The sequence below is a fragment of the Taudactylus pleione genome, unplaced genomic scaffold, assembly GCF_031769625.1.
Source record: "Taudactylus pleione unplaced genomic scaffold, aTauple2 ptg000380l, whole genome shotgun sequence".
NCBI lineage: Eukaryota > Metazoa > Chordata > Amphibia > Anura > Myobatrachidae > Taudactylus > Taudactylus pleione.
In genome coordinates, this window is record NW_028284781.1 from 5,829,954 (window position 1) to 5,857,752 (window position 27,799).

General features: G+C 42.3%; 1 protein-coding gene across 1 annotated transcript; it reads right to left on the reverse strand.

Annotated features, from left to right (window-relative positions):
- Positions 1–7,885: 7,885 nt before the first annotated feature.
- LOC148507904 (protein kinase C delta type-like) lies at positions 7,886–27,361 on the reverse strand. The gene is made up of 7 exons (XM_088445413.1): positions 27,257–27,361; positions 24,083–24,174; positions 20,032–20,094; positions 14,328–14,457; positions 10,904–11,059; positions 8,573–8,701; positions 7,886–7,930 (listed from the first exon to the last, which is right to left on the reverse strand). Exons 1-7 carry the CDS (start codon positions 27,359–27,361, stop codon positions 7,886–7,888), a joined length of 720 nt encoding a protein of 239 aa, XP_088301539.1.
- Between the last annotated feature and the right edge of the window lie 438 nt (positions 27,362–27,799).

Genomic DNA, 27,799 nt, shown 5'->3' on the forward strand with positions numbered 1-27,799 from the left:
TATAGTGATAAGTAACAATTTTATACCGCATATTTTAATGACTAGACTCCTTTATCTCTCCTTGCAGCATATGTCTCCAGGCATCTGCCCTGAGCAAAGGTGTATCTAGGGTTCATGTTGTACAGGGTAAATTAAAAAACGGTGCCCCCTAAAAATAGTTATAGAAGTGTATAACCGGATAGATAGATAAATAGATAGATAGATATTGATAGATAGATATGCAGTGCTTGACAAGTATTTCAGACCATCATCTGCAACCAAAATATATGAAAACTTCTATAGAAGAACACATATGTGCCTTCAGGCTTCCCTGCATGCCATTGGAGTCATCTACATGTTAATCTCAGGAACCCACTTCATAGTATGCCACACTATAGTGCTTCCAATTCATAGTATACCACAGCATAGTGGCCACCAATTCATAGTATGCCACAGCTTAGTGCCCAATTCATAGTATGCCACACCATAGTGCCCCCACTTCATAGTATACCACAGCATAGTGCCCACCAATTCATAGTATGCCACACTATAGTGCCAGCAATTCATAGTATGCCACAGCTTTGTGCCCAATTAATAGTATACCACAGCTTAGTGCCAACCAATTCATAGTATACTACAGCATAGTGCCCATCAAATTATAGTATTCCACAGCATTGTGCCAAATTCATAGTATGCCACAGCTTAGTACCCAATTCATAGTATACCACAGTGTAGTGCCCACCAATTCATAGTATGCCACAGCTTAGTGCCCAGTTCATAGTATACTACCGTGTAGTGCCAACCAATTCATAGTATGCCACATTTTGGATGCTTGGTAGTGAGGTCATTCATACCTTACGATCAGGGGTGTAGCGAGGGTGGCTCCGGTGAAGCATGAGCTCACAATGAACATGGGGCACAATCCAGGTTACCGGAATTCCTGGGGCGCTGCACAGTATGATGGCCACCTGTTAGTTTTATCTCAGATTGATTGCTCTATATTCTACAAAAGTTATGGATCTGATATCCATTTCTATATTTCATGCTCCCTCAAGCTGCCCAGATGGTTAGGTCTAGAACAAGGTGGTGTACTGGACCTCTGACGTCACAACCATGTGACCCATGACAAAAGGGGGAGGGTCAAGGTTTAGAACGGGGGCCAAAAGTGTCCCCTTGCAAGCTCGCTTCGCTCCCCATGGTTCGGGCAGGTTTATATTTCCCTTGTATGTCCATGCGGATGGTAACACTGGTAGTAGACCGACCTTGCCGCAATGGTCACATGATGGTAGTGATGTCAGAGGTCCTTTCTCCAATTTGGATCTAGCAACAACCCTGCCCAGATTGCCTCCCCTCTGGCCTCCCTTCTCTGTGATCATCTTCTGTCACCTCTCCTTCCCTGTTAGATTGATTACATTCACTTCTCACCTCTTTGATTCCCTCCCCTCTCTACCCTGTGATCATCTCTTTGCCCCTCCCCTCTCCTTTCTTATTGGCTTCTGTCACCACCCCTCTCATATCTGCTCTTTGCCCCTCCCCACTTCTATGTTGTAGACTTCTGTCACCTTCCCTCTCTGATCGGCACTTTCCCCTCCCATCTCCTCTTTGATCCCTCCCTCCTTCTCTCCTCATTTATTCATTGTGCTTCAATGGACTTAAAAGTGATACATCTGAGGTAAAGTCCTAAAATATATGAAAACTTAAATTATGGTATGATATTAAAAAAAGTTTCTACTTTGCTATTTAAAGTAGTGAGGTGTTCCCAGGTGTGACTACAAAGTGTCATTTGAAAGGTCTTTTAAAAATATTAGGAGACCTGAAATAATAATGGTGGTAGACAGATCATGACATGGTTAGTAGTACTCACATTAATATAGGTGCAATGTATATGTGCTAAGTAGGAGCATACCTGAGAACGGAGCTTCCCATAGGTGTTCCCACTCCAGTGAAAGCTGCTTGGGGGCAGTAATTGCAGTAATAAGCTGTGCACCCTGTGGAATTTCACTCTTGCACATTTATTCTGTCAATTTAAATGATCAGAATATATAATACAATCTCCTCTATTGACTAATAACAATGATTTAAAGGAGATAAAAGTCAGATCTTAGGTGCTATACATAAATAAAGCAGTACCAAAGGAGCTACCCCTTAATGTCAGATAGTGCAACACCGAAGCATTCTATTACCCCAATGGGACCTGCCCCAGCATGATACTGCCACTGTTTGCCTTTTTTTTTTTCACTTCAATATTCCCCCGCAGGCTGGCCAGACAGTTGAGAACATTGAGTGTGTGTGTATGGGGGGCATTATGACATGCACTTTCTCCGGGCGCCATGGTTCCACACTACTCCTCTGCTTATGATGTGCTCTCTTATAATCCAAGTCATGTAAGGGGAATGAAATTGAGGTGACCACTTCCATATGCATTTTTCCCTTATAGTGGAATTTCTCCAAAAACACCTTTTCCTAAACTGTACTCTTAACAGGTTACACTATGTACTGTAATCTTTTATTCATGTCAAATGAAATATGAGGAATCCACTACATTGATAACTGGGAACTACACAGAGCTTGAAGCATTTTTTCGAGCATCTTTTAATGAGACTTTTTACCTTCAAATGCATTTTATTCACAGAGCGATGCGAATAGGACGGACAAGCAGCTTCTGATTAAAATAATATGTGTCATGCCTGTATTCTGTGTGTGACTGCGGGTGTATCTGCATGTGAAATGCTACGTTACACTGTCAGCAGCTGTGATACTGTAACGTAGTATTTTGCATGCAGGTACACCCGCAGTCACACACAGAATATAGGCATGCCACATATTATTTTAATCAGCAGAAGCTGCTTGTGCACCCTCTGTATCACTTTGTGAATAAGAAGGGCTGTTTACTGAGCAAGGAAGCAAACTGTATGTGAACACAGATCTGTAACATATTAAGAATGGTCTCATTGGTATGTATGGGAGTCATTGCATACAGGAATTCTTATTTTTTTCAGGCTTCATACCTGGGAGACTTGGTAGACTGAATTAGGCATCTTGAGTGTGGATGTGAGACAATTATGTGATTTTTAATCCACTCATAATGGCTACCTGTTCTGCAGGTGCACCCCACTGCTTCCAAGTCTACAGAATGATTGCATTAAATAATGCAATTGGACAGAGTATCCTTCCTCTTTAAGGAAAGCCTTGAAATTCATCATAAATGTTTGCGATTTAAAGGGAAAGTAACCTTCCATATGTAATTTGCTTCAAGTTGTCCAGCACAGAAGTGTATATATGTCATTTGCTTCATTTTGTCTAGCACAGAAGTGTATATATGTTAGAAACATTTTATTATTTCTATTTCACCTGTTCTCTTTAATTTCTTGTGTCCTTTCTGGACTTGACCACTTCCCCAATGACATCATGTACCACCGCTATATCCTGCACATTGCCATTAGGTCATAACCTTAAACTACTATGTAGTGTGAAGATGATCAAATCTTAATTCTATTTACAGGATAGCTTTGGGAGGCGTTATACAGATTCTGGGTGAAAGAAAGCAGAAGATTGGAAATTTAGTATATGATCAATTTGGTAAGCAGCCTCAGTAGTACCATCATATAAATTGCATAATGCTATGTATTAAGATTATTTGAATACATTCATTGCTTAATATATATACTGTATATATGAGAAACGTACACGGTAGGAATCCCTGTAAAATCTTGACCCTAATTGTGCATAAACAAAGTGTTTGTCATTGGAACCCTTACCACAGCCCAAGTTATCATATCCCTCCTGAGGTGCCAGTAATCCATATGAGCTTCATAGAAATATTTTATGTAATTCAGAATACAAGACCTTTAGTGCTTTGTGAGTGGCATGTAATTAACATAACCTTTTTTTCTTTATTTTTATTTCTTCTTTGTTTTGGTCAGATTTTGATTCTTTGTAAAAAATTGCAAAACGTCACTGGATCCTCTTAATATTTTCCATGCAACTCATTTTACCATTGTTTCAAAGGAGGAGACAAGTGGGTATGGAGTAAGACCATATTCCTGATTCTGTAGTAGCAGACACTGTATACAATATTTAAGAAGAGTTTATCACCTGTATATGTTATTGCTATTATGACCTTTCTTACATACACATAGAATGTTTCCCAACCAATTCTTGATCATATTGTACATCAGAAGCATCCATCCATTTTCTTCATTTCTCCATAAACTTCCTCAGTTTTACCATCATCAAATGTCACACCTTTCCCCATGCTCTATACTTTATATAGCATAGCTTTCAGATTTTTAGCCTCCCAAATACTGTATTATTTTCCCTTACCCGCTATGGTCTCATTTACTTTGCTAGACCGCACAGCCTCTTAACCTTCTGAGAGCCTCTATTATGAAAAAAACAAAGACCACATCAAGCAAAATCTATTTTAAAATATATTTATTATGAGTTTTTAGCACAAGGAAAACAACACTTTATTTTTACTCTGCATTTTAAAATAAATTATTGACCAAGATTGACCAGAGGCTCTTACAAGCTTGTTCTATAAGAGGACAAAGATGGTGGAAGCCTCATGACTCACAAAGAGTCATCCTTCAGCACTCAGGAGAGGAAAAACCCCCTGGGGGAAACCTCTAGGGACCCATGGCTTGAAGGATTGCCCGTCCCTCTGGGCACTAGGAGGCTATGCAGAGTTATATTTCCAAATGTAATAAAATATGAACATTTGACATTGAAATAGAGTATACATTTATCCACATAAATAACATTGGCTGATGTTTTTAATATAGCTTCTGTCCACATCTCCTGACATTACACAATTTACATTCTTCGCAAAGCTTCACAAATTGCTGAAGAAAATGGTCATCCCCTTTTAAAAAAAAGCACTGAGTTTACTCGAATGGCTACTACATTGTGATAGATGTGCTGTGCTGCTTAAAACCTCCACAATGTATTGGTCTAAATAAAACATTTTATTTAATGTCCCAGCCAATCACAATCCTGTTATATCACTCATAATATAACTTCCAATATCAACTGTAATATCAAATCAAATATCTGAATATAGGATTTCATTTTTATTTTCTAAATATCATTGCTCCTCTCTTCAGCATCCTCCTGTGCTATGTAGTGAAATAAATGAAAGAAAATGGTTATTTTGTTTTTATATTTACAGTCTAACTACTTAGAGAAACATCAAATATTACAAATATAGTTACAGTGTAATAACATCCATTCCTGCTATGTTATTATATATACAGTCATTTGTTACCTGTCAGTAGAGGAAGAGCTTTTGAAATGATGGGGGAGCAATTTGTAGCCAGATTAGTCAGGCCAGTATTAGGCAACCGGTCACCCTACAACTGTGCATACAACTATTAGACATGTCTGGTGTGCTGGGACTTGTAGTTGCACAACTGGTGGAGCATGTGGCAATATATCTGATGAGAGCGACTAGAAGTTATGGGGATGTCAGATAATTATTATCTGTTATATCTGCAGGTGACTATGGGCCGTATCCAATTTGATGCAAAAACGTTCAGTTTTTGCATGTGCAAACTTTTCACACCCTACACCCAAATGTGTCACTTTTCGTCCCTAACGCGTATGCAGGTTTATGGGGCAATCCTATTACAAAAGACTCGATGCGGCAATTGCCCGAAAAAAAAATAGCAAAAAGTGCTCTGGAAAATGGTGAAATGTGCCTGTACCCCCAAAACAGGTAAACTAAGATTGGGTAATAGTTTAGATGTGTATTATTTGGCAAAATCAAAAGGTTTGGGTATTTTAAATTGTGTTAAATGGCTGTTATAACAGTGGAAAAATTACAGATAAAAGTTTTTTTGCGCAAATTAAATGCTGCAGTTAAATTAGGGGTACCTAAACATGGATGCAAGTATATTTTTGTGTAATTTTATGGTACTTTTGTCGGATTTCTCCTTGCATGTCCAGGCGGGGTGTGAGAAGAAATCCTTTAGCCTGCCAAAACAACGCAGTGTAGTGAATAGCTGTGGGAATTCAGCCCATAATGTCAGCAGATAAAAAAGAAAAATATAGTCCTGGAGCCAGGTGAGTGGTATTTATTAAAAAATGTAAAAAAATTATATATGTGTGTATATATATATATATATATATATATATATATATATAATTTTTTTCCATTTTTTAATAAATACCACTCACCTGGCTCCAGGACTATATTTTTCATATATATATATATATATATGTATATATATATATATATATATATATGACAAGCAGCTGCCAACCTGAAAAGAGGGGTGCCAATCCTCAATACATGCAACAAAGAAAAATAGAACACACAGGTGGTGCTGCTAAGTGTCAATCAAGAACATATGGTATGATAAATAGAAAATTTATTGAAATGGGGTATACAAAGTAGATACTCCCAGGAGTGTACTAGATAACAAGTGTTAAAAGAATGTATAAAATATTTAAATATACACCAGACATAGAAAACAAATAAATTTGATATTGCACCAAACACAATAATAAAAGATTATTAGACAGTGAATGATAACACTGTTGCAATCTCTGAAGGGAAGTATATGTATCCAAATAGTAGCATCTGTTGGATAGATCCAAATGGCAACTTCCAAATGATTTACCACTGTTTGCAACTTGGAAGTTAAAGTCAATGATAGGACTTTATAAACCATGGAGACTTTGAATGTTCCTCATCAGCCTCTCAATACAATACAACAGGGTGGAAATAGTTTGTATATGAGGTGTGGAGGCTCTCAAAAGCGTGATGTTAATTTATATATTGATTTTTAAAAAAATAAAAAGTTTCAACTTAACATTAAATACTAATATTATATATTTATGTGTCAATTAATTATATGTTCATAAATATTATAAATGATTGAATAAATGCTACACGTTATCATTTTATAAATTATCAATTTAAGATTATATATTAAATTAGATTAGATATTAATGTGTCAATTTAAATGTATATCTAAAATTATCAAAACAAAAGTATTGGTCTAAATATAACATTTTAGTTAAAATTCTGGCCTCCACCTTCCCTCACTAGCCAGCCAATCGCTCACCTCTGATATTATTTATTATAAAAAAATATAAATATTTAAATGATCAACTTAACATTAAATATTAAAATAGATTATATGTGTCAATAAAATTCTATGTTCATATTTATTATCAATAATAGTTTAAATGGTATACATTTTTTATCAAGTTAAAATTATAAAGTTAGATTAGATATTAATATATCAAATGTAAGTATAGTTATTAGATCAATTATCAAAATACAAAATATTGGACTAAATATATTTTAGTTAAAATTCTGGCCTCCACCTCCCCTCGCTAGCCAGCCAGTCACACACCTTTGATGTTATTTATTATAAAAAATGTAATTATATAAATTAGCAACTTAACATTAAATAGTAAAATAGACTAGATATTTTTGTTGATTAAATTATTTGTGCATATTTATTATAATTAATATACATTTTAATATATAAATAATCAATTTAAGATTAATATTAAATATGATTAGAAATTTGTCAATTAAATTATATGTTCCTACTTAATATAATAAAGAAAAATGCAAAACTGCAAAACTGAAAAAATATAAATTAATATAAGACTATTTTATGTTTATATTTTATGAAAATGTATGAATAAATGATTTTACATAACAGTATTTACTTACCTTATACTAACTTACCTATGATGATGATTGTCTCATTCTCCAGTACTTGTCAGGCTTTAGAGAACATACTGTAGGTGTTTAATTGATGGTGGGCGATGTTATGCCTTCTTATATAACTCGGGCTGATGGAGAGGCTAGGTATTCTTATGCAGGCTTGATGTTGTTCTGCGGCTACTCATGGAACCAATGGCTGCCCGCTCCTGTGCAAGATGTTTATTCCTCCATCGGCTGGGGAGGTGATGGTACCTTCACTGGTGGCTGCAGGTAGAAGACAATTGGACATATTTCACATAAAAAAAGTGAGGAAAAATCTCCTGGAAACATAAGATTACTAAAGTCTACCTATAACTAGAGATGCATAAAAACGCTCAAATTATTTGTTTCCTGTTTAACAATTAATTTGTTTCTTTAGTGGCAGCATCACCAATCACAGCAGCAGCATTTATGCTGTATTACACAATGTCATGGTTATGGTCCTGATTATTCTCAATGATAGATTTTATATTTTGAGATACATCAGGAAGTGACTGGGACTTCCTAAACTTTTTGCTCTTGAACCAAATCTTAAAGGTGGCAGAAATGGCTATTTCATAGCTAATGTCAGATATAATTAAGAGTTTTTTTTCAATTTTAGTCAGACCTATTTATTTTATTTTGATTAACCCTTTCACACACGTGTCACACATGCTAAGGTTTGTCTTCTTATGACAAACATGAATAAGAATATTTGGAAGTAAAAGCCCAGTGTATGGTCACAGCATAACGTCAACATCTTTACCAGGTAAAGGATTATCTCATCCCTACCATGGTTACCATAATATAATGAGGGTTACTGTATGATAAGCAGTGGCGTGAACATGATGCGATTCCTGATGTTAACTTCCAGTTCTATGCACTTACTTTGCTGGGTATGAATGGAGGCTGCACTTGAAGATGTTCTAACTCAACCCAATCAATACACTTGAAGAACGGATGATGGCGTATCTCTCCGTTCACACCCAGACGGTTCTGAGGGTCATCGCACAGGAGCTGAAAAGAGCAACATGAGCGTAAATAGTGTCATTTCAGCTTTAGTTTCTTCTCTTATACCACATATTTGGGAGTAATATATTATAGTTGTGAGTTTTCAGCATCAAAAAGGAAATGCATTATTCTTTTACTATAATCGGAGAACGTGCATCTAGTTTAGGATAAAACTGGGTGAGAAGATACTACTGGTCAAAAGTTTTAGAACATCATAATTGTATTAATTTGTATTAAAATTAACACAGCTTATTGTCTATGTACTCTGAAATTATAGCATAGAACAAATAAACAATTGGAAATGAAAAAAATAAATAAATCATAGAATCATTTTGTTTAACAAAACAGAAATCTAAAATTTGGACTTCTCAATGTAGCCACCTTTTGCAGATATAACTGATTAACACAATTGTGGCATTCTTTCTACATTAGAAATCAATATTGCTTGGATAGTTCTTCCCAACACTGTTCCAGTAATTCCCACAAATGTGTTGCACTTATAGATTGCTTTCACCCTTCTGCCCAGTTTATCCCAAACAAGCTCAATGGTGTATAAGTCTGGAGACTATGCTGGCCATTCCATGATTTGAAGCCTTCTGTATTATTCTTTTCTGCAAAAGTAGTTTTGATACTGCCTGGAGGTATGTTTAGGTATGTTTTGGGACATTATCTTGCTGTAGGATGAACCCTTGTCCAAGTAGGTGTAGACCAGAGGGTCAAGGTATTGCATGGTGCTGCAAAATATAGTGGTAGATCTTTTGGTTTAGGGTGCCAGTCACTCTGTTCAAGTTGTGAACTTAGGTTTCAGCAAAAGAGCCCCAGACCATAACGCTTCCTCCTCCTTCTTTGAGAGATGATGTCATAGGGTTTTATTTACTATGATTTGACTTGTAAAAGCAGCCCTTTTGAATTGTGGGCTTAAATATGCTGGTAAGAGGTACTTATAGTAATTAAACCGCATGCACAGAGGAACCATCCTTTTGTTTTCTTCACGGCATACAAAAACGCTGCCTCATGTAAAAAAGATTTTGGGCCTGATTCAGAGCCACTCGTAAGCGGCAGCTCGTTCGCTCTGAGCGATGTTTGCCCAACTGCGCATGCGTACGGATCATTATACGCATGCGCGAACCAGTCAGTGCGGCCGAAATTCATGTGCTCGCAAAATAGCGAATGCCTGCTATTTTGAGTGACAGAAAGAGGCGTATGTGGGTGGTAACAGGGGAAGGTGCTTGAAAATGGGGAGTGGAAATCAGAACGCAGGCGTGCTTAAAGGTCAAAACGGGCGTTTTATGGGTGTGCATATTTAAAACAGCAGCGCCATGGACCACGTCACTGGGTTATTTTATAGTCAGAACTGCTCGCAAAATTGTGGTAGCAAACACCAACCCGAAGAATAGCGAGCAGTTCATACCCTTGTCGATGTACTCGATTAATCTAATAAATAGCGGACATGACGTAGGATGCGAGCGGCCAGGGGGCGTATTTTTCCAAAAAACGAACGCAAGTTTTGTTCGTTCGTTCAGACATAGAGGCGTGAACAGACCGCAAACAGCGAACGGTTCATTTGAATAGACACCCCTAGTTTTAGAACGAACGACCGTAAATAGCGAGTGGCTCTGAATGAGGGCCTTTATGTTTTTGATTCCAGTCTTCAGTAGCCCAGTGGTGGTGCTTCATAGCCCAGGCAAGGCTTATTTATTGCCATAGAATAACTGTAAGTTCTTAACTCATTACATGCTCCCTGAAAAAGGTTTTTTTATAACTGAAATTCACAGTATTTTTCAGTTTTTGCTGACCTGACTTTTTGTTTTAACCCTCTAGCAGTTTACAACTTTATATTGTATTATTTCAGAGTTGATATACTTAAATTTTAACATAAAGTTAAAAATGGGGATGTTCTAAAACTTATTACTGATGATGTATGTCAGTGGTGACTCCTGCAGCACTGATTGGTCTGGCTTGGAGTTTTCTTCAGCCACCACTTGTTTATGATTGTCAGAAAGGGGGAACCAAGAAAAGTAATGTGATGCATGTAATACAGATATTTTCTCCATATATGTCTACCTGACAATTCATTGCAAGAACAAATACATGACAGATACTAGAAAATGGAAGTTTTATAGAAATAATGGAGAATGACCAATGGGACACACTGTTCAGGACATCCTTGTACCTAGTGTTGAATGCTAAGTGTCTTCTCACACTCACCTCTTCAATTATGTCTCTCATATTCGGGCTTAGGTCACAGTCCGATAAAGCCGAGATCTTCAAGTCATGCGGGAATTGCCCAGATGTCATGTTGAACAGTACTACCCCGAAGGAGTACCAGTCAACTCCCGCATCGTACTGTTGGCTTGAGAGAATCTGTCAATAAAAGGTAAGCAATTTTCTAAATTATACTGTTCTATAGACTGGAAAACACAACTGGGCACAATTTGCCATCAGATTATAGATTGATAAATTATACCATACATGTGAGATGAATGAAAACTCAGATCATGTATGGCAATTGTAGACATGATGGGGGACATATTTACCAGGATGGACACACTGAACACACATTTACCGGGATAGACACATTCACAGTATTTTCATGAGAATAGGGAACCCCCTTAATGAATACAAACAGAATTAATTGATGTGGGGAAATTATGAGAAAATGGAAGTATATGATTATAATGGTGATAATGATAGTGAAACTGAAGGCGTTGGTGGTTTGGAGGTGTGCTTAAAAAATAATGAGTGGGATATAATGTATCGACCACAATAGTGATCTTTGTATTAAATATCACTTGTCTGCTCTCAGTTTCATGTTGTGGTCAATATAATTCTCTGTATTTTCTTATGGCATTCATAGCAAGAACAATTACATGACAGATACTAGAGAATGGGAGCTTAGGTCACAGCCCGATAAAGCCGAGATCTTCATGTCGTGTATGAATTATCCAGGAGCAAGAATGCTCTTTCTAAGGTAGCACTGTTGTGCAATAGTCAGCTTGCTGTTTTACACTACTGAGGTATTAGGTTTGATCCTACCAAGGCCCTATCTGTGTGGAGTTTGTATGCTCTCCCCTTGTTTTTGTGGGATTCCTTCGGGTACTCCAGTTTCCACCCACAATCTCAACAAAAATATAATGTTAGGTTATATGTCTTCTGACAAACAATTTAACCTTAGGTATATGTATGTGTACATGTGATAGAAATTATAGATTGTAAGCTCCATTGGGGCAAGGAATGACTAGATGTTCCCTGTGGAATATGTGTCTATAAATAACTTAATAAATATATTCATTTGTATTGCATAAAATTGCGTGTATGGTGGTCACTAGGTTGCTCTCTGCATTGTGTCAGGTAGTAGGATACTCTTTATATTATGAGGCAGTCACAAGTATGCTCTCTGTATGTATATCAGTCACTACAATGCTCTCTTTATTGCCTGACAGTTACTAGGTTGCTCTCATATGCCGTATAGAAGAATATGCTATTTTATATGGCTTTTACTCTCTGTATTGTATGGCATTAATAAGCATACGCTTGCATTGTATGATGGTAACATTCATGCTTTCAGTATTGTACAGCAGTCATTGGGATCTTTTAGTGGGTAGGGATATACCTGCCAGTCACTATGGTTGGGACACCCTCATTTTTTTCTTGTATATTTAGGCAAAGGCAATGATTTATTTTATGCTGTGTGTTGCCTTTCCCTCATCTATCAGTGTTCTCCACATGCAATATTTCTTGGGAAGTCTGACTGGCAAAATTTGTCTATAAGTCACACTGTAGTGATGTTTCCTTTAGAAATGTCAGTGAAGCAAGACTTATTGGCCACGTCACAGTGTAGCTGATTGCTCCGAGCCACCCCGCTGGGAGGAGGATGACGGCCACCGTCTCCACTTCGACCTCAGACCACCTTGTTGGAAATGTTGCCCCCTCCAGAAAGGAGAAAGCTGGCTGTCCCTCCACCTCGATTCTGGCACACCCTGCAAGAAGGCAAGCATGGCCCCTCTCCTACCCAGTGCCTGCCAAACAGTTAGATGTCAGATAGGGGAGGGTGCACAATGGGCTTACTTGCTATAATCTGGTTCACACCACTCCTGGTCTACACAGTCTTCCCCCTCCCAGTCTATCAACTCACCAAATGCCTGCACCCCCTCCCTTCCCCCCAGCTGCCTCATAATGCTGCCATGCAAAAATAATTCTGGGAGAACACAGTATCAATAATACGGCTAGGGCTAAGGTGTGCTAACCACAGTTTATTTATCCTCACCTGCTTGAGGACACTTTTAGGTTTTTCCAATGAAACTTTACGTTCCTGACACAACCCAGGTGAAAAGTGGTGGTCTCTTCCTGATTAGCCATGTCTGTGTGGGTTATGGTAATAAAATGACTGGTACCCCTAGAACTGTTGCCAAGCTTGTGATCCCAGCATAATGGACTGTTGTCCCATAGAGTGATGCCCATTATTCAAAAATTAGATACAAAAATACATAAACATACATACACAAATTTCATCTAAACTGCAATAACATACTCATTCATTACAATTATAGGAAGAGACCCAGTTATTATTAAATACTAAGGGCCGTATTTAATTAGCATTTTTTTTTTTCCACCCAAAATTTGCCTGGTCATTTTCTTGAAGGTAAATTATCATTAGGTGGTTTTTGAAAGAAATCCCCAAATTTTTGTTTGTTGTTTCGCCGTTTTATGTTTGTGAAAATGTTGCTGTTTTTTTGGCAAAAAACTTCCGTTTTCGCCAATGGCGAAAAAAACTTATTTTTTTTGCCGCTAATTGAATACGGCCCTAAATCTTCCTTCCTGATCCATTATAGCCTAAATTGAAAAGATAAACAAATTCTGAAATATCCTCATACAAAGAGCCATCTGCTCGCTAAGAACAACCTCTGCAAAATAACCAAAGGTGTCAGCATGGAAAAACACCTGTGATTGGCTGGCAGTGAAGGGAAATCCTGATTGGACATGATTAGGGCTTATTCAGAGCTGTACACTATTAACATCAGTGCTGCGTTTTGGAAACAACCGCTATGCTAATATATGCTAATGAAGCAGGAGGCATCTTGTGTAAATAGACACCTGCTGTTGGCTTCTGTGATCCACTGCTGCATCCGAGGACGCAGCATCAGATCCCCATCGGCCATCTTAGTAAGTCTAACTTACTCAGAATTGCTGCCGGAACTCCTCTGCCGGGGCCAGGAAATTGACCCTGTTCTCTGCACTCCCAGAAATGAGGGGAGACGCCTCCTATTTTCAACAATGCTCCCGGTGCCACCACCTTCCCACACCCAAATGGCAACAACCTGTCACTCAGGCTAGGGCTTAGGGGCACTGGGTGTGATGATGCAGGACCTACTCTGCACATGCGCAGTACAGGTAATGAGCATAAGCAAGCCCCCCACCATCTGAGTTGTACGCATAACATAGGGTATGTGTAGAGCTCTGAATCAGGCCCTTAGATCATTAGGCAGTGATTGTTTGTAGTATGGTAATGATGGCGACCTGGGCAAGAGGTGAGAGTGGAAATGTGCCATTCTTTCCTCCATATTTACATAGACCCCATATATATGAATAGCACTAATAAACTCTACACCTCACCTCTATATTATAACCTCACCTCTGGGGCAATGTAGCCTCGTGTTCCTGCAAAGCCCATGGCTCCATGGATCTTGTTAACAGCCAGCCCGAAGTCTGCGATTTTAATGTGGCCAGAACCATCAATAAGTATGTTCTCTGGTTTTATATCACTGTAAAAGAGACATTTTGCACTTAGTATTTCATTAAGTACTTGTTTGCATAGACAGTATATGATATACATCATAAGTGACTAAGGCTAATTTACTAATGTGGAAAAATGCATCTTCCATGGGACAAATGTCTTTTACATCTGGTCAGATCGAGGAGATCCGCTGTTGTGTGGACAGTTCCAAGGACCATGGAATGCTATGGCATAGCTATATAGGTGCATGGTGTGCTGTGCACATGATCCTTAAGCTAAGGGGGTCCCTGACTGCCCAAGGAATGCTATGGCATAGCTACCATAGGTGCAGGGTGTGCTCTGTGCACATGATCCCTAAACTAAGGGAGTCCCGGACTGACCATGGAATGCTACTATAGCTACTATAGGTGCAGGGCATAGCTACTATAGGTGCAGGGTGTGCTATGTATATAATCCTTTAGCTAAGGGGGTCCTGGGCTGGCCACTCTGCTCACTGAGCATTGTTCTTTGGACAGCCATTTGGCACCATATTTCCAACACTTTTCTTTGAAAATAAGAGTAGACTATAGCAAATACTAGGGATGTGCAGGCTCGGATTAGTTCAGATTTTCCCGCCAAATTCAGATTTTTCCCGACAAAAATCGGGTCTCAGAAAGAAGCAAAACGTCATCTTTCTTGGACTTTTGTCCAGGAAAGATGATGTTTGTCCATGAAAGATGACGTTTTGCCTCTTTCTCAGACCCGTTTTTTGGCGGGAAAAATCCGAATTTGGTGTGAAAATCCTAACTAATCCGAGCCTGCACATCCCTAGCAAATACTCTGACATCGGTGCCAGAGTCTAAGATAACTTCTACACATCTGTTTTCTGTGAAGGTGCCAGTGACTTATTTCTGGGGAGGAGAGGGTCATGTAAGTACATTGGATACAGCCCAGCTCTTTGATTAAAGTGCCCCTGATGAAGTGGATGCAGTGCCAGATTAAGGTCCGCATGGGCCTGGAGCTGAAATTTATGAAGGGCCTATTGTGTGCCGCTGCAGGGGTTGTGACCAGCAATGTGAGTGGCGTGACCAGTGCTGTAGCTTTGTTGTCTGTAAAGGGCTAGTATCATGGCAGGTGCAGTTACTGTATACCATCAAGCACCTCAATCTAGCTCATCTCTTTATATACTGTATTTGTCCCTGACCCTTACACACATTTTGGTAGGCCGATAGTTACCTATGGTTGTGGGGCACATATTGCACACACTTTGTGCAGGCACATGTGTAAGTATTGCTGTCTGTAAGTCACTACATCACCCTCCGAAATACCTCACCCATCCACCATGCTATATACAAAACATCTTACCCACTGAAACTCAAAGATACCATCTATCAAACACTGAAATAACCCTCACTGCCATCACTTGACGACCCCATACAACAGCCACTACCACTCCTGGATCCACACCATCACCCCCTGACCCCATATATCACCCTCTGTGTTTCTTCTCACCACCACACTCTGATCCAATATCCGACACACAAATACCCCTCACTCACATTATGCCCTGACCACATAATGGACACACAAATACCCCTCACTCACATTATGCCCTGACCACATAATGGACACACAAATACCCCTCACTCACATTATGCCCTGACCACATAATGGACACACAAATACCCCTCACTCACATTATGCCCTGACCACATAATGGACACACAAATACCCCTCACTCACATTATGCCCGGACCACATAATGGACACAGAAATATCTGTTACTCGCCGTCATGTCCTGACTTTGTCTATATGTTATGTATTGTTCTCAGCCCCCATACCTGTATGTATACAGAAAGCTTGCCCCATTCCGTGTATATGTTCAATATTATGCTACCCCCTCATCTGTATATTGTGCACTGTGCTCTTCCCTCTCTCATCTGTATGTCCATTATTATTCCCATCCTCCTCCTCTGTTCACATTATTGGGTTCCCCCCTTCTCATCTGTGTCCATTACAATATTTGTCATCCCCTCCTCCTCCTCCTCATCTGTGTCCATTATGGAGTTCTAATGCTCTCCCCTCCTCATCTGTCCGTTACGCTGCCCAGATCATCATCTGTGTCCATTATTGAGTTCTCGTCCTTCCTCCTCCTCTCTGTATCCATTACTCTGTCTCGTCCCCTCCTCCTCTGTGCCCCCCCCGTGTCCATTACTTTGTCGTCATCCCCTGCTCATCTGTGCCCAATTTTCTGTCTACCCCACCCCCTCCGTGTCCATTAGTCTACCCCACCTCTTTTTCTGTGTCCATTACTCTGTCGTAGAGTTTCTCCATTACTCTGTCACCCACCTTCTACACCTCTGTGTCCATTACGCTGTCATGGTCCCCTCATCATCTGTGTCCATTATGAAGTTCTCTTCTTCCCTCCTCATCTGTGCCCATTACTCGGTCATTATTGTCCCCACTCCTCCTCCTCTGTGTCCATTACTCTGTCCTCCCCTCCTCCATGTCCATTACTGTCATTGTCCCCTCCTCTACTGTGTCCATTACTCTGACCCCCACATCCCTTCTTCTTCTTCTGTGTCCATTACTCTGTCCCCTACCTCCTTTGTGTCTATTACTCTGTCCCCCTCCTCCTTTGTGCCCATTACTCTGTCCTCCTCCTCTGTGCCCATTACTCTGTCCCCCCTCCTCTTCTGTGTCCATTACTTTGTCCAACCTCCTCCTCCTTTGCGTCCTTTATTCTGTCCCACCTCCTCCTCCTTTGCATCCTTTATTCTGTCCCACCTCCTCCTCCTTTGTGTGCAATACTTTGTCCCCCCTTCTCCTCCTCCTCATCTGTGTCCTCCTCTCGTATGTTTTGCTTTCTCCACGCCAAGTTCACTTACCTGCTTCTCTTCTCTCTTTCACTATCTCAACTCCTCCTCCAATCTTACAATTCCCGCGGGTCTTTTTTCCACTGCCAGGAAGATCATGTAAGTTGCTAGCGGCAGTACAGCCACGGCGCTCTGGTAGTCAGGAGGATGCACCACCGACTCCTCAGTCAGCCTCAGTGTCAGCTCACGTAGGACCATCAATGCGGGTGCGCCCGGCAGCATCAATGTGACGTCACCAGATACAGCGGAGCTAAGGCACGTAGCGTGCCTTAGCTCCGCTGTATCTGGTGACCTCACATTAGGAGGGCATGTGCCACTGCGCCGCACTTTATAGCCCCCCCTGGATCCGCCACTGCTGTATCGCTGTTTGTTGGTGGTGGCAGCCGGCCCAAAACATTCAGCAACAGCAGGTCTCCTGGCTGGGCTGCCTTCACGGAGCAGAGCACGGAGCAGAGCATAGACACCTATTCACGGCACTAAGCGGCGGAGTCCGGACTCTGACTGTGATGGGGCGGCATCTATACGACGTCATGTCACATGGTGAGGAGGACGCGCTGCGCTGGAGTCAGTAAGTATGCAGCAGCACAGTGTGGTCCAGAGAAGCTAATCATGTGTGCCCAGTTTTTCAATGGCGGGATGCCGGGGAGGGGGGTTGATAGCCTGCAATGTTTGAGTGGGCAGAGCCTCGGGCTGGTGCTGTAATGCTGTAGCAGGGAAAAGAAAAGTCCTGTCTACAGCAGTGGCTGTCTGTGGGCCTATTTTAATGTAGGGCCTGGAGCTGTAGCTCCATCCGCCCCATGGTTAATCCGGCCCTGAGTGGATGTGCATCTTGAGGTGTGGTTGTTGAAGGAAAGGGGGAATTTGGGTACAGATGTAAACAGTGCAGGTCTGCATTTTGTTTGGCTAATATCATCCTGTTCAATGATTTTGTCTTTAAACTTGTAAATCATGTTTTTTTATATAGCGCATACATATTCCGCAGTGCTTTACAGAGAATTCACATCAGTTTTGTTCATTTGTGCACAGCATATTTTTAGCTATACTATTTTGTCAGTCCAGCATACCAGCTCTCACTTCTATTATAACAGAGAGAGCCACGGACCACACAAAAAGGACCCACATCACAAATTAGCATAAACAGTCTGAGGAAGCGAGCAGTGTGGCCGTGAAACGCGTTACAGGAGTTTATGCACACTCTTTAATAACTAGCCCTATGTGATATGAAGACCACCCTTTCTGGGTTACTGTATGCAAAATTCCTAATAAATTCAATGCAAAGACACAGATAAGACTTTTCAATTGTTATGATCTGTGCCTTAAAGATTTATTGCCTACGAACTTTTTTTGGAGCGGTATTTCAAACCTCTTTTGGGAAGTAAACACTAACCACTGATTGGACAGTTACATTAGTGAGTGGGTTCGAAACACCCCCTTTCAAACCCCTGTGAGGCTACTCAGCTGGAATGGCCCTCAAGCAGGCCTTGGTTATTTAATATATGACAGACAGCTACTTGGAGCCAAAAATAAAGATATTCAGTAATACACAAATAGCATACCTCCCATTATCTCGATTATTGTTATTATGTAATAATAGGGACTGCATTATCCCAATCACCAGGCAGTTGGGAAGTATTAATATAGCCTGGAGCGGTGCACACAGTAAGAACACCACTGCAGAGACATAAGAGTCCGTCTAGCCCGGCACACTTAGGGCAAGGCCGCAACTAGGGGGCGGCTGGAGGTGCACGTGCACCGGGTGAGCCGCTGTACCTGGTGCCAGTGACCTCCAGCCCGGCGCTGCAGAGAGGCTCCAAGCCGGACTCCTTCTCTGCAGCGACGCGGTGTAGCCGGAGCCGGAGGCTGGAGTTCTCTCCCGAACTCCAGCTTCCGGCTCTCCCCACGGGCACTATGGGGGAGACGTCATGACATCTCCCCCATAGTTCCAAGGAGCAGCCGGCGGACCGGACGCGACGCTGGATACAGGAGCGGGGTTCAAGGTAAGTTTTTTTTTTTTTTTAATAAGCTGCACTACAGGGGCATTATTATGCGGGCAGGGGCATTACCACAGGGGCATTACTATGGGGGCATAGGCAATAAGGGGCATTAATAATGGGGCATGAGCACTACAGGGGCATTACTATTGGGGCATGGGCACTACAGGGGCATTACCACAGGGGCATGAGCACTACAGGGGCATTATTGTAAGGGCACTACAGGGATATTACTATGGGGGCATGGGCACTACAGGGGCATTACTATGAGAGCATGGGCACTACAGGGGCATTACTATGAAAGCATGGGCACTACAGGGGCATTAATATGGGAGCATGGGCACTACAGGGGCATTACTGTATGGTGGGCACTACAGGGGCATTACTACATTACTATGGGGGTATTAACATATGGGCATTACTATGGGGGCATTACAATATGGGCACTACTGCAGGGGGAATTACATGGGGGGCGCCAAATTACTGTCTTGCCCCTGGTGACAAAAATCCTAGTTTCGGCCCTGCTTAGGGGTATGTTTACTAAAGTGAGAGTTTTTACAAATGGAGATGTTGCCCATTGCAACCAATCATATTCTACTTAACATTAAACTAACACCTTCTAGAAGATAAGAGCTAGAATCTGACTAGTTACTATGAACAGCATCTCCACTTCTAAAAACTCTAACTTTAGTAAATATACCCCTAAAAGTGACATTTCTTCTATGTTTATGTAAATGAGGAAAGAAAGGTAGATACCGATGGATGAAGCCCTTGACATGCAGGTACTGGAGACCAGAGACAATTTCAGCGGCGTAGAATCTGTTAAAGAAGAAATGTAAAAATATTGTAAAGTCCCAGATCCTGTTCTGTGTGAGGATTCTTTAGATACAAATAAAAGTAATGTGCAGGGAAAATATACTGTATGTCATTTACAGGACAATTGGGAAATTATAAACAATGTTGCAGGCTGTTTGTAATAGCGCAAAATCTGTTCAGTGCAGCGAAGGTTGTGACGTATATGTAATACCATAAGCCACAGATGTAAGACCTTTATAAGGGAACTTGTATGTAATGGTGTGAGTGTACCAGGCAGCCGCTGTATACAGATGTGTCCTCATATACCTAGCGTCCATACGCCATATGGCTCGAGACACCTTTGCAACTGAGCCACTCCAAGAGATGAGTTTTATTTCCATCACAGATGCAGCAAAACACCACTCTCAGGACCTCATTCAGAGGCGGTCGTTAGTTGCAAGCGGTCGCACTGAATCAGGGCGGCCGCTTGCATCCTGAATGACCGCCTCCTTGTCGATCGCTAAGCTGTGGGTTAACACCCACAGCTCTAGCGACCGACATGTGTGATGGTCGCGATGGTCAAGACCATCGCGACCATCGGGGCTTACGACCAGACCCTAAGGTTGGGTCTGGGCACTCGTAAGCCCCAGGGAGCTTCCTGCTCTGATCGAGCAGGAAGCTCCCCACTGACATCAGCAATGATGTCAGCGGGGCCGCCCCCAAACGGCAAGCGTTCTGGCGGGAACGCCTCCATTTGGGCAGGCACGCCCCCTGCCCGCCTCCCAAACGGGGCGAGCTGTCACTCACCATCGACAGCTCGCCCCGTCTGCTGCGAGTCCCCAAGCGACGGAGCGTCCATCGCTAGCCGGGTCTCGCGCATGCTCACGACGGAGCCGGCTAAGTTGTGCGCATGCGCACGATGGAGCCGGCTCCGTTGTGCGCATGCCCAGTAGGGCAACATCGAGTCGGTTGTGAGAGCTCAGCGCTCGCAACCGACTCTGAATGACCACCACAGTGTACTAGAGACTTTGGGCTGTGACTCTAACTGCACAGGATATAGGGGGTCATTCAGACCCACTCGCTAGTGGCAGTACGCTCGCAAGTGGGTCGATGGTCCCCACTGCGCATGCGCACGACGGAGGGAGCTCCGTCGTGCGCATGCGCGAGACCCGGACTGCGACAGCCAAGCTGTCGCTCCGGGTCTCGCACCAAAGGAGGCGTGCTGTCGATGGTGACTGACAGCACGCCCCCTTTGGTGGGCGTGCCGGGGGCGTGCCTGCCAGACGGAGGCGCTCCCATGGGAACGCCTACCGTCTGAAGCCAGCCCCACTGACAACACTAGTGATATCAGTGGGAGTGATTTTGGCTCTGATAGAGCCCAAATCACTCCAGGGCTTGTGGCAGGGAGACCCTACCGCAGGGTCTCCATCGCAAGTCCGATGGTCGCGATGGTCTTGACCATCGCGATCATCTTTTTGGACGCTCGTATATGCTGTGGGTGGTGACCCACAGTTATACGAGCGTCCAGGAGGACGCTCCATTTTAATGGAGGAGGGCCCTGATTCAGAGCGAGCGCTCTGGTCAGAGCGTCCGGCTCTGAATCAGGCCCTTAGTTTTAAACCTGTGCAGAGTCACATATGAAACACAATGGGACTTTTTGTGAGAAAAAGTCGCGTCCACTGCAAGATATTCGTATACAGATTCAGACTCATGCGCACACAGATGTACAAATGTCGCATATCAAATTGATCAGTGCAAGCTAGCAATGTAGTTTTTTCACTCCTTGGCTAATTTGCCCAGTACATGGTGCGTTGAGAGGGGCTATTTTCCCCGACTAGAACCACAGTGTATAAGGACACATGCATACTTCCTATAGCACTGAGCTGCTTACTTCATCCCCCTATAGCCAGGCTCTCCTGGCTGTAGGGGAGACTGGTCTTCTGAGCGGAATAGGTATGTAATGCTGACTGTCAGGATGACTCCTGTCAGAATACCAACAGAGGCATCCCGACAGGGGTCGGCAAGTATACTTACCCTCCCCCCTTCCCCCCTAACCCTCCCTTTTGTAGCCTAACCCTCCCCACCCATACCCTAAATCTAACCCACCCATTAGTGCCTAAACCTAACCCTCCTACCTTCGTGCCTACACCTAATACCCCCCTTAGTCCCTAACCCTAACCCCCCTAGGGATGCCTAACCCTAACCCCCGCTACGCTCCCTAAACCTAACCCTCCTCCCCGTGGCTAATGCTAAGGGCGCTCTGGACTTACCTCATTCGGGCTAGCATCCTTTGGCGTTGCTGCATCGGGATTAAGATAGGCATTGGGGTTTCTACGCCTATCTTAAATCCCTTGTCGGGATTCCCCTGTCGGTATTGCATCCGGTCTGGAGGAAGATTAAAGGTGCGAGCAGCCACTGCATAATGCGCTATGCTTCAGCTGCATGTAATTTCCATCTGCTGCTAAGACTGGCTGTTCAGATGATGTCACTTCCCAGCATCCTGTCACAGGCTCTGAATGGTATTAAGATAACTATATAGCTCTGCCTCCATGAGGGAGGGAGGAGAGAGCCATAGTGTTTATATGGGGGGTAGAGAGATAAAATGTGGATAGGGACTGAGCAAGAGAGCTCTAGAAGAGGATTAAGCTGGGTACACACCACACAATGGTGCGACCTCAGCAATGGTGCACTGTAATGATACATTGCATGTTCTGTACACACTGCACAATCCGGTGTATGACAGCGCGAGTGTCATTACATGCTGCATGTAACTGCACCACGTCATTCATTACATCGTCCCATGTGCCATGCAGAATAGCAGAAGGGACGATGCAATGAACGACTGTTGTGAATTATGGATCAGCATTACATGCTATATGATGTGTACTAAAGTCCTGATTCACATAAGAACGATATATCATACGATACATTGTATATTGTGTACAGCTTAAGAAAGACAAATACAGGTTGGAAAGAGTTATAGGTAGAAGAGACAAAGTGATGGGTGACCAACAACTGAGGAGGGGATAAAGCATAATGCCTAAGGGCGGCCATACACGGTAAGATTTTTTATATGATGTGTACGATTTTGATCGATATTAACGAGCGATCGTACACATCGTATGTTGTACATACGATGGTGATGTGCATTCCCGCAGTCATATAATTGGATCGCCTCTCGTACTGGAAAACCATACAAGGGCGACCTATCTTTTGGCAGGTAATACGATCCGATGTCTGTTTACGAGGTGTATAAAGATCTCTAGTCACTCCCCTCCTCCATTTTGTCATGAGAGACGGCGTTCCGAGCACCAACATCGCATCCCAGCGTGTGTGTGTTGAAGTAAGGATACATCGTGGCGCTCAGTACATTTGTCCCCCTCTGGCCCTGCCATTATTTATATACCACAGCGTTCAGCAGGTATACAACCAAGCTTCACTAGTCACAGAGCAGAGTATAACATACCTAAAATGGTGGCTGCCTTTTATACCCCCTAGATAAGCCCTCCCATATTCACATTCCAGCAGATTCATCGTAATGGTTATGTGCACAACCGATCGCTCATTTCCGATTTGTAATCGTGAAACGAAGCATCAGATTGTATGATCGTATGAAATATTGTACACCATTTGAACACTTCATATGTAACATTTCAATGGAAAATTTTTAAGGGAAATCTTATGAGACAAATTGTAAGTCTGTTTATCGCACCGTGTATGGTCTGCTTTAGGGTGTGTGTATCTTTGTATGTAAGTGTCTGGCTGTATCTTCTGGCCTGAAATTATTTCTTCTTTTTATCCACCTAAAATTTGGGTGTGTACCTAAAATTTGGTAATCAGTGGTGGCCAGTGCTGGTATAATCAGTAGGGCAAGTGTAATGAGGGCAGTGGTCTGACAGCTGTTCTGCCACTGATTATAATGTATCTTATTCCCCACACTGTAAACTACTATGCCTCATATCTTCTCTCACACACAATTAGAATTTTACATCAGCTTATTGATAGAACTTACGTTGCAGCCTCCACCTCAAGACGGCCTCTTCTCACCAGAAGATCGAACAGGTCTCCACCGCTGGCGTACTCCATGACGAAGGCCAGGTTGTTCTATTACAGGGCACAGACAGAACAGGTTCATATATTTTGCTATTTACTCTAGTACAGTCGTTAGTCTACTACAGTTGTTTTAGTTACCTGGTCTGGGTGCTCAGAATCTACAGCTGTGTCCACATACATCTATCCTCCGTGCACTACAATTTGCGCTACACATAACGTGGGAGCTCTGTGACTCGGTGGTGCTGAACGTCTGTTTGTGCGACTTTTTTACCATCAAATGAGATGTAAATATGTAGCCAGGCCCGCTGAGAGCCGCGGCGGGCCCGGGTAATAGGGGGTGTGGCCTAATCGCTGCGCGCTGGGGAGGTGGGCGCTCTGGCCCCCCTCAGCCCTGCTCAAAGCCAGGGGGGCGCGATCAGTGTGATCGCTCCCCCCCACAGGCATAGGAGACTGCTGTGGCTGCTGCTCAGCAGCCACGAGCAGTCTCCACTGCAGCTCAGCACACGCTGGGCTGCTGTGAGGGAGGGGGAGCGGCGCCGGACCCGGGCCCCCGCCGGGCTCCTCAGGAAGCCCGGGCCCCGGTAATCTGTACCCGCTCCCCCCCTCTCGGCGCCCCTGTATGTAGCAGAAGCAGCTTCTGCTGATTAAAATGGTATGCAGCATGCCTATTTTCTGTGTGTGACTGTGGGTGCTATCTATTCACATCCCTGTGCAAATACAACACATTTAAAGGTAAAAAGTTACACAAAAAGATGCTCAGCGATACCGAGTCACACCACAGCATGGTGCGACTGGAGGGGCTGTTTAACGAGCAAGGAGGCTAGATGTATGAGGACACATCTGTACAGCAGGTGCCACCATCTATTACACTGTGACTATTACTGAATCTGATTGTAAATGTGTGGGGAACCTGGTAACATAGATGGCGCTGACATATGTGACATTGGGGTAGATGTGTTAACTGTCGAAGCGGCTTCAGCGCACGTTATGTATGCTGATACTGCTTCTCCCCCATGTATGAATAGGAGTTTGGGTGGTAATTGACAGGGCCGCCCCTGTCATTATTGGCGCTGCATAGCAGCGCTGATGGGCAGGGCAATGTATGAACGGTCAGTTCACCTGACAGTTTTGCCAGCTGCAGATATCAATATTGATATCTGCAGCTTGGCGATGCCCTTTCCCTACAGCAGGGACAGTGCTATCCCTGCTGCGGTGGCTGCCGGCTCCAAGGATGCACGTGGGATCTCACGTTCATCCCTGGAGATTACAAAACAGGCTAAACAATTATGGCCTATGGTCACTTCAGACCCACAGTTGAAGTTGTTGAAAAACAGCAAATTATTACCTAGTTATACAAGAGGCCCAAATCTGAAAGATCTATTAGTTCACACAGATATCTCCGACATGGGTTCCTCTAAGTATAATTTCCTCTCTAGGAAACCTGGGTGTCATAAATGTTTGGGATGTCACCTGTGGTCTCCTTATCCCTGGTGACAAATTTTTTCATCCTTATACAGGGAAACCTTTTCTTATTAAGCATTCATTGACGTGTACTTCAAAGTTTGTGTTATATATCCTGTCTTGCCCATGTGGCTTGTGCTACATGGGCAAGACAGAGAGACAATTCAAGGAGAGGATAGCCCAGCACAGGGCGGCCATTAGAGCAGCTCTTCTACAGGGCAATAGCGAGCAGGTAGTGGCCCACCACTTTGTGGAGACCAACCATACCATGGCCACTTTACACTATCGGATGATAGATCATGTTCCCTGGACCATCAGGGGAGGTGATAGGTCCAAAAGATTACTCCAGATAGAGAGTCATTGGATTTCACCTTAAACACAGTGAGTCCTCAAGGCCTAAATGATGTTCTAAACCTTAATTGTTTTCTTTAAGCTAATATTTAGTAGTCAGTTGGGGAAATATATAAGAATGGTCATCATGCTCCATTTTTATGGATTACTGTTGAATATTTATATATAATTATGCAACCAGATCAATTCATGAGTTTAAAATAATTTAAACCTAAGTTAGAGGTTATATATATATGTATTTTTCATATTTATTTATAAGTTTATTATTGAGACTTTTATAGTAATATATATAATATGTGTAGATATGCTTTTTCACCACAAGATGTCCCTGTTTAATGATCATATTTATTTTATTGTTTATATGTTTTTTTTTCTTATAAGCACAGTAAGTTAAGGGGCCTATCCATTAGCAGATAAATTCAACTATAGAATCATATATCGTTCAATTGTTCAATTTATTTGCTATGGATAGGCCCTGAACGATGACAGATGCGCACTCCCGCAGCCGATAAATTGAATCTTTCATCTCTCCAACATGTTGGTCAATTATCGCATATCGCTGCCAGATATTAGAAATATGTGGCAGTTTATAGGCGGTAAACAACGAGCGACGAAAGATATTAGCAGCAGCTACAGAGAAAAAAATCCACTCCCTGAATGATGTCATGCAATATCGTTCATTGTTCGTCTTTTGCCAAAATCTGTCATGTACATGACAGATATCATTCAGCACAGCCACCGGAATTTTCAATAGATATCTTTTGTCTTTCATCTTTCAGAAAAACATCTGCTAATGGATAGGCCCCTTTAGAGTTGATTATTCACAATATTTACATGGTACTTATGTACAAATTGTCTCCAAGCATTTTGAAGACATCTGACACTTGTTATATGACATTTGTTTATTCCCCTATCAACAGTGTCAGCCGGGGCCCTGGTGGTGTCACTTCCTGTGTGATGTCACACGTGAAACCGGAAGTAGAGTGCTGGATGCCGGGGACACGGGCTGCACATTGTGGGACCTATGCACATGTCTGTAAGTATAAATATATGTCATGTTTTATTGTTATTTGTGTGTCCTGATGACGGGGGACGGACCCCGAAATGTTGCACAGTAAAGCACTGGATTTTGTTTAATTACTGAAGCCTGGGAGTGCCGTTTTGTCTACTATATATATATATAATATATATATATATATATATATATATATACACACACCACTTGATAGAAGTATTACACACTTTATAATACAGCAGTAAAAGAATAGTACTGAGCATTCACCCCGGACCACAAGGATCATTGTAACATGCATGGTAATACCTCGGTCCGGAATATCAGGATGCTATGTACTAAGAAGGGGCTCCCAGATGTTGCTTGTAAAACTGTCATCTCCACCAGTGCTTCCGCCTCCTCCTTCTCTGACATTCCTCTGATGTTCTGGACCTTTATGGCAACTTCCTTCATGCTGATGGTATCGTACGCCAGCAGGACCTGTAAGTGTCAGTGATACAGAGCTGTTACATGGTCAGGAGCACAAATGGCCGTCACTGTGTATGTACAACCAGGTTGGTTTTGCCTTTCTAAATTGTCATTTTTTTAAAAAAGTACTGACTCGCTGGGATCTACATCTTGTAAGCTATTATATCTTTCCCCATAGAGCTGTTATAGGTTCAGGAAACCTAGCCTAAAGAAGCCATTAGGTATAATCTGGATCAGCAATACTCACTGTAACACTAATCTGATTTACTAATATGCTGCTTTGTAAAGGTTAATCTTATACAAGTCCCTAGTTATCTCTCTCAATAATATTTGTTGTATTACGCTATAATTAATATCTTTGAGAGACAGCGGCTTCTGACATTA

Bases quoted from the DNA above. Each gene is read 5' to 3' on its own strand.
- LOC148507904 (XM_088445413.1), bottom strand. From the start codon at position 27,361: ATGTCAGAGAAGGAGGAGGCGGAAGCACTGGTGGAGATGACAGTTTTA. The intron at 24,175-27,256 runs GTATTACCATGC...GCCCTGTAATAG, and splicing joins TCCTGATATTCCGGACCGAG to AACAACCTGGCCTTCGTCAT. The intron at 7,931-8,572 runs GTAAGTGCATAG...TTCTACCTGCAG, and splicing joins CTCCATTCATACCCAGCAAA to CCACCAGTGAAGGTACCATC.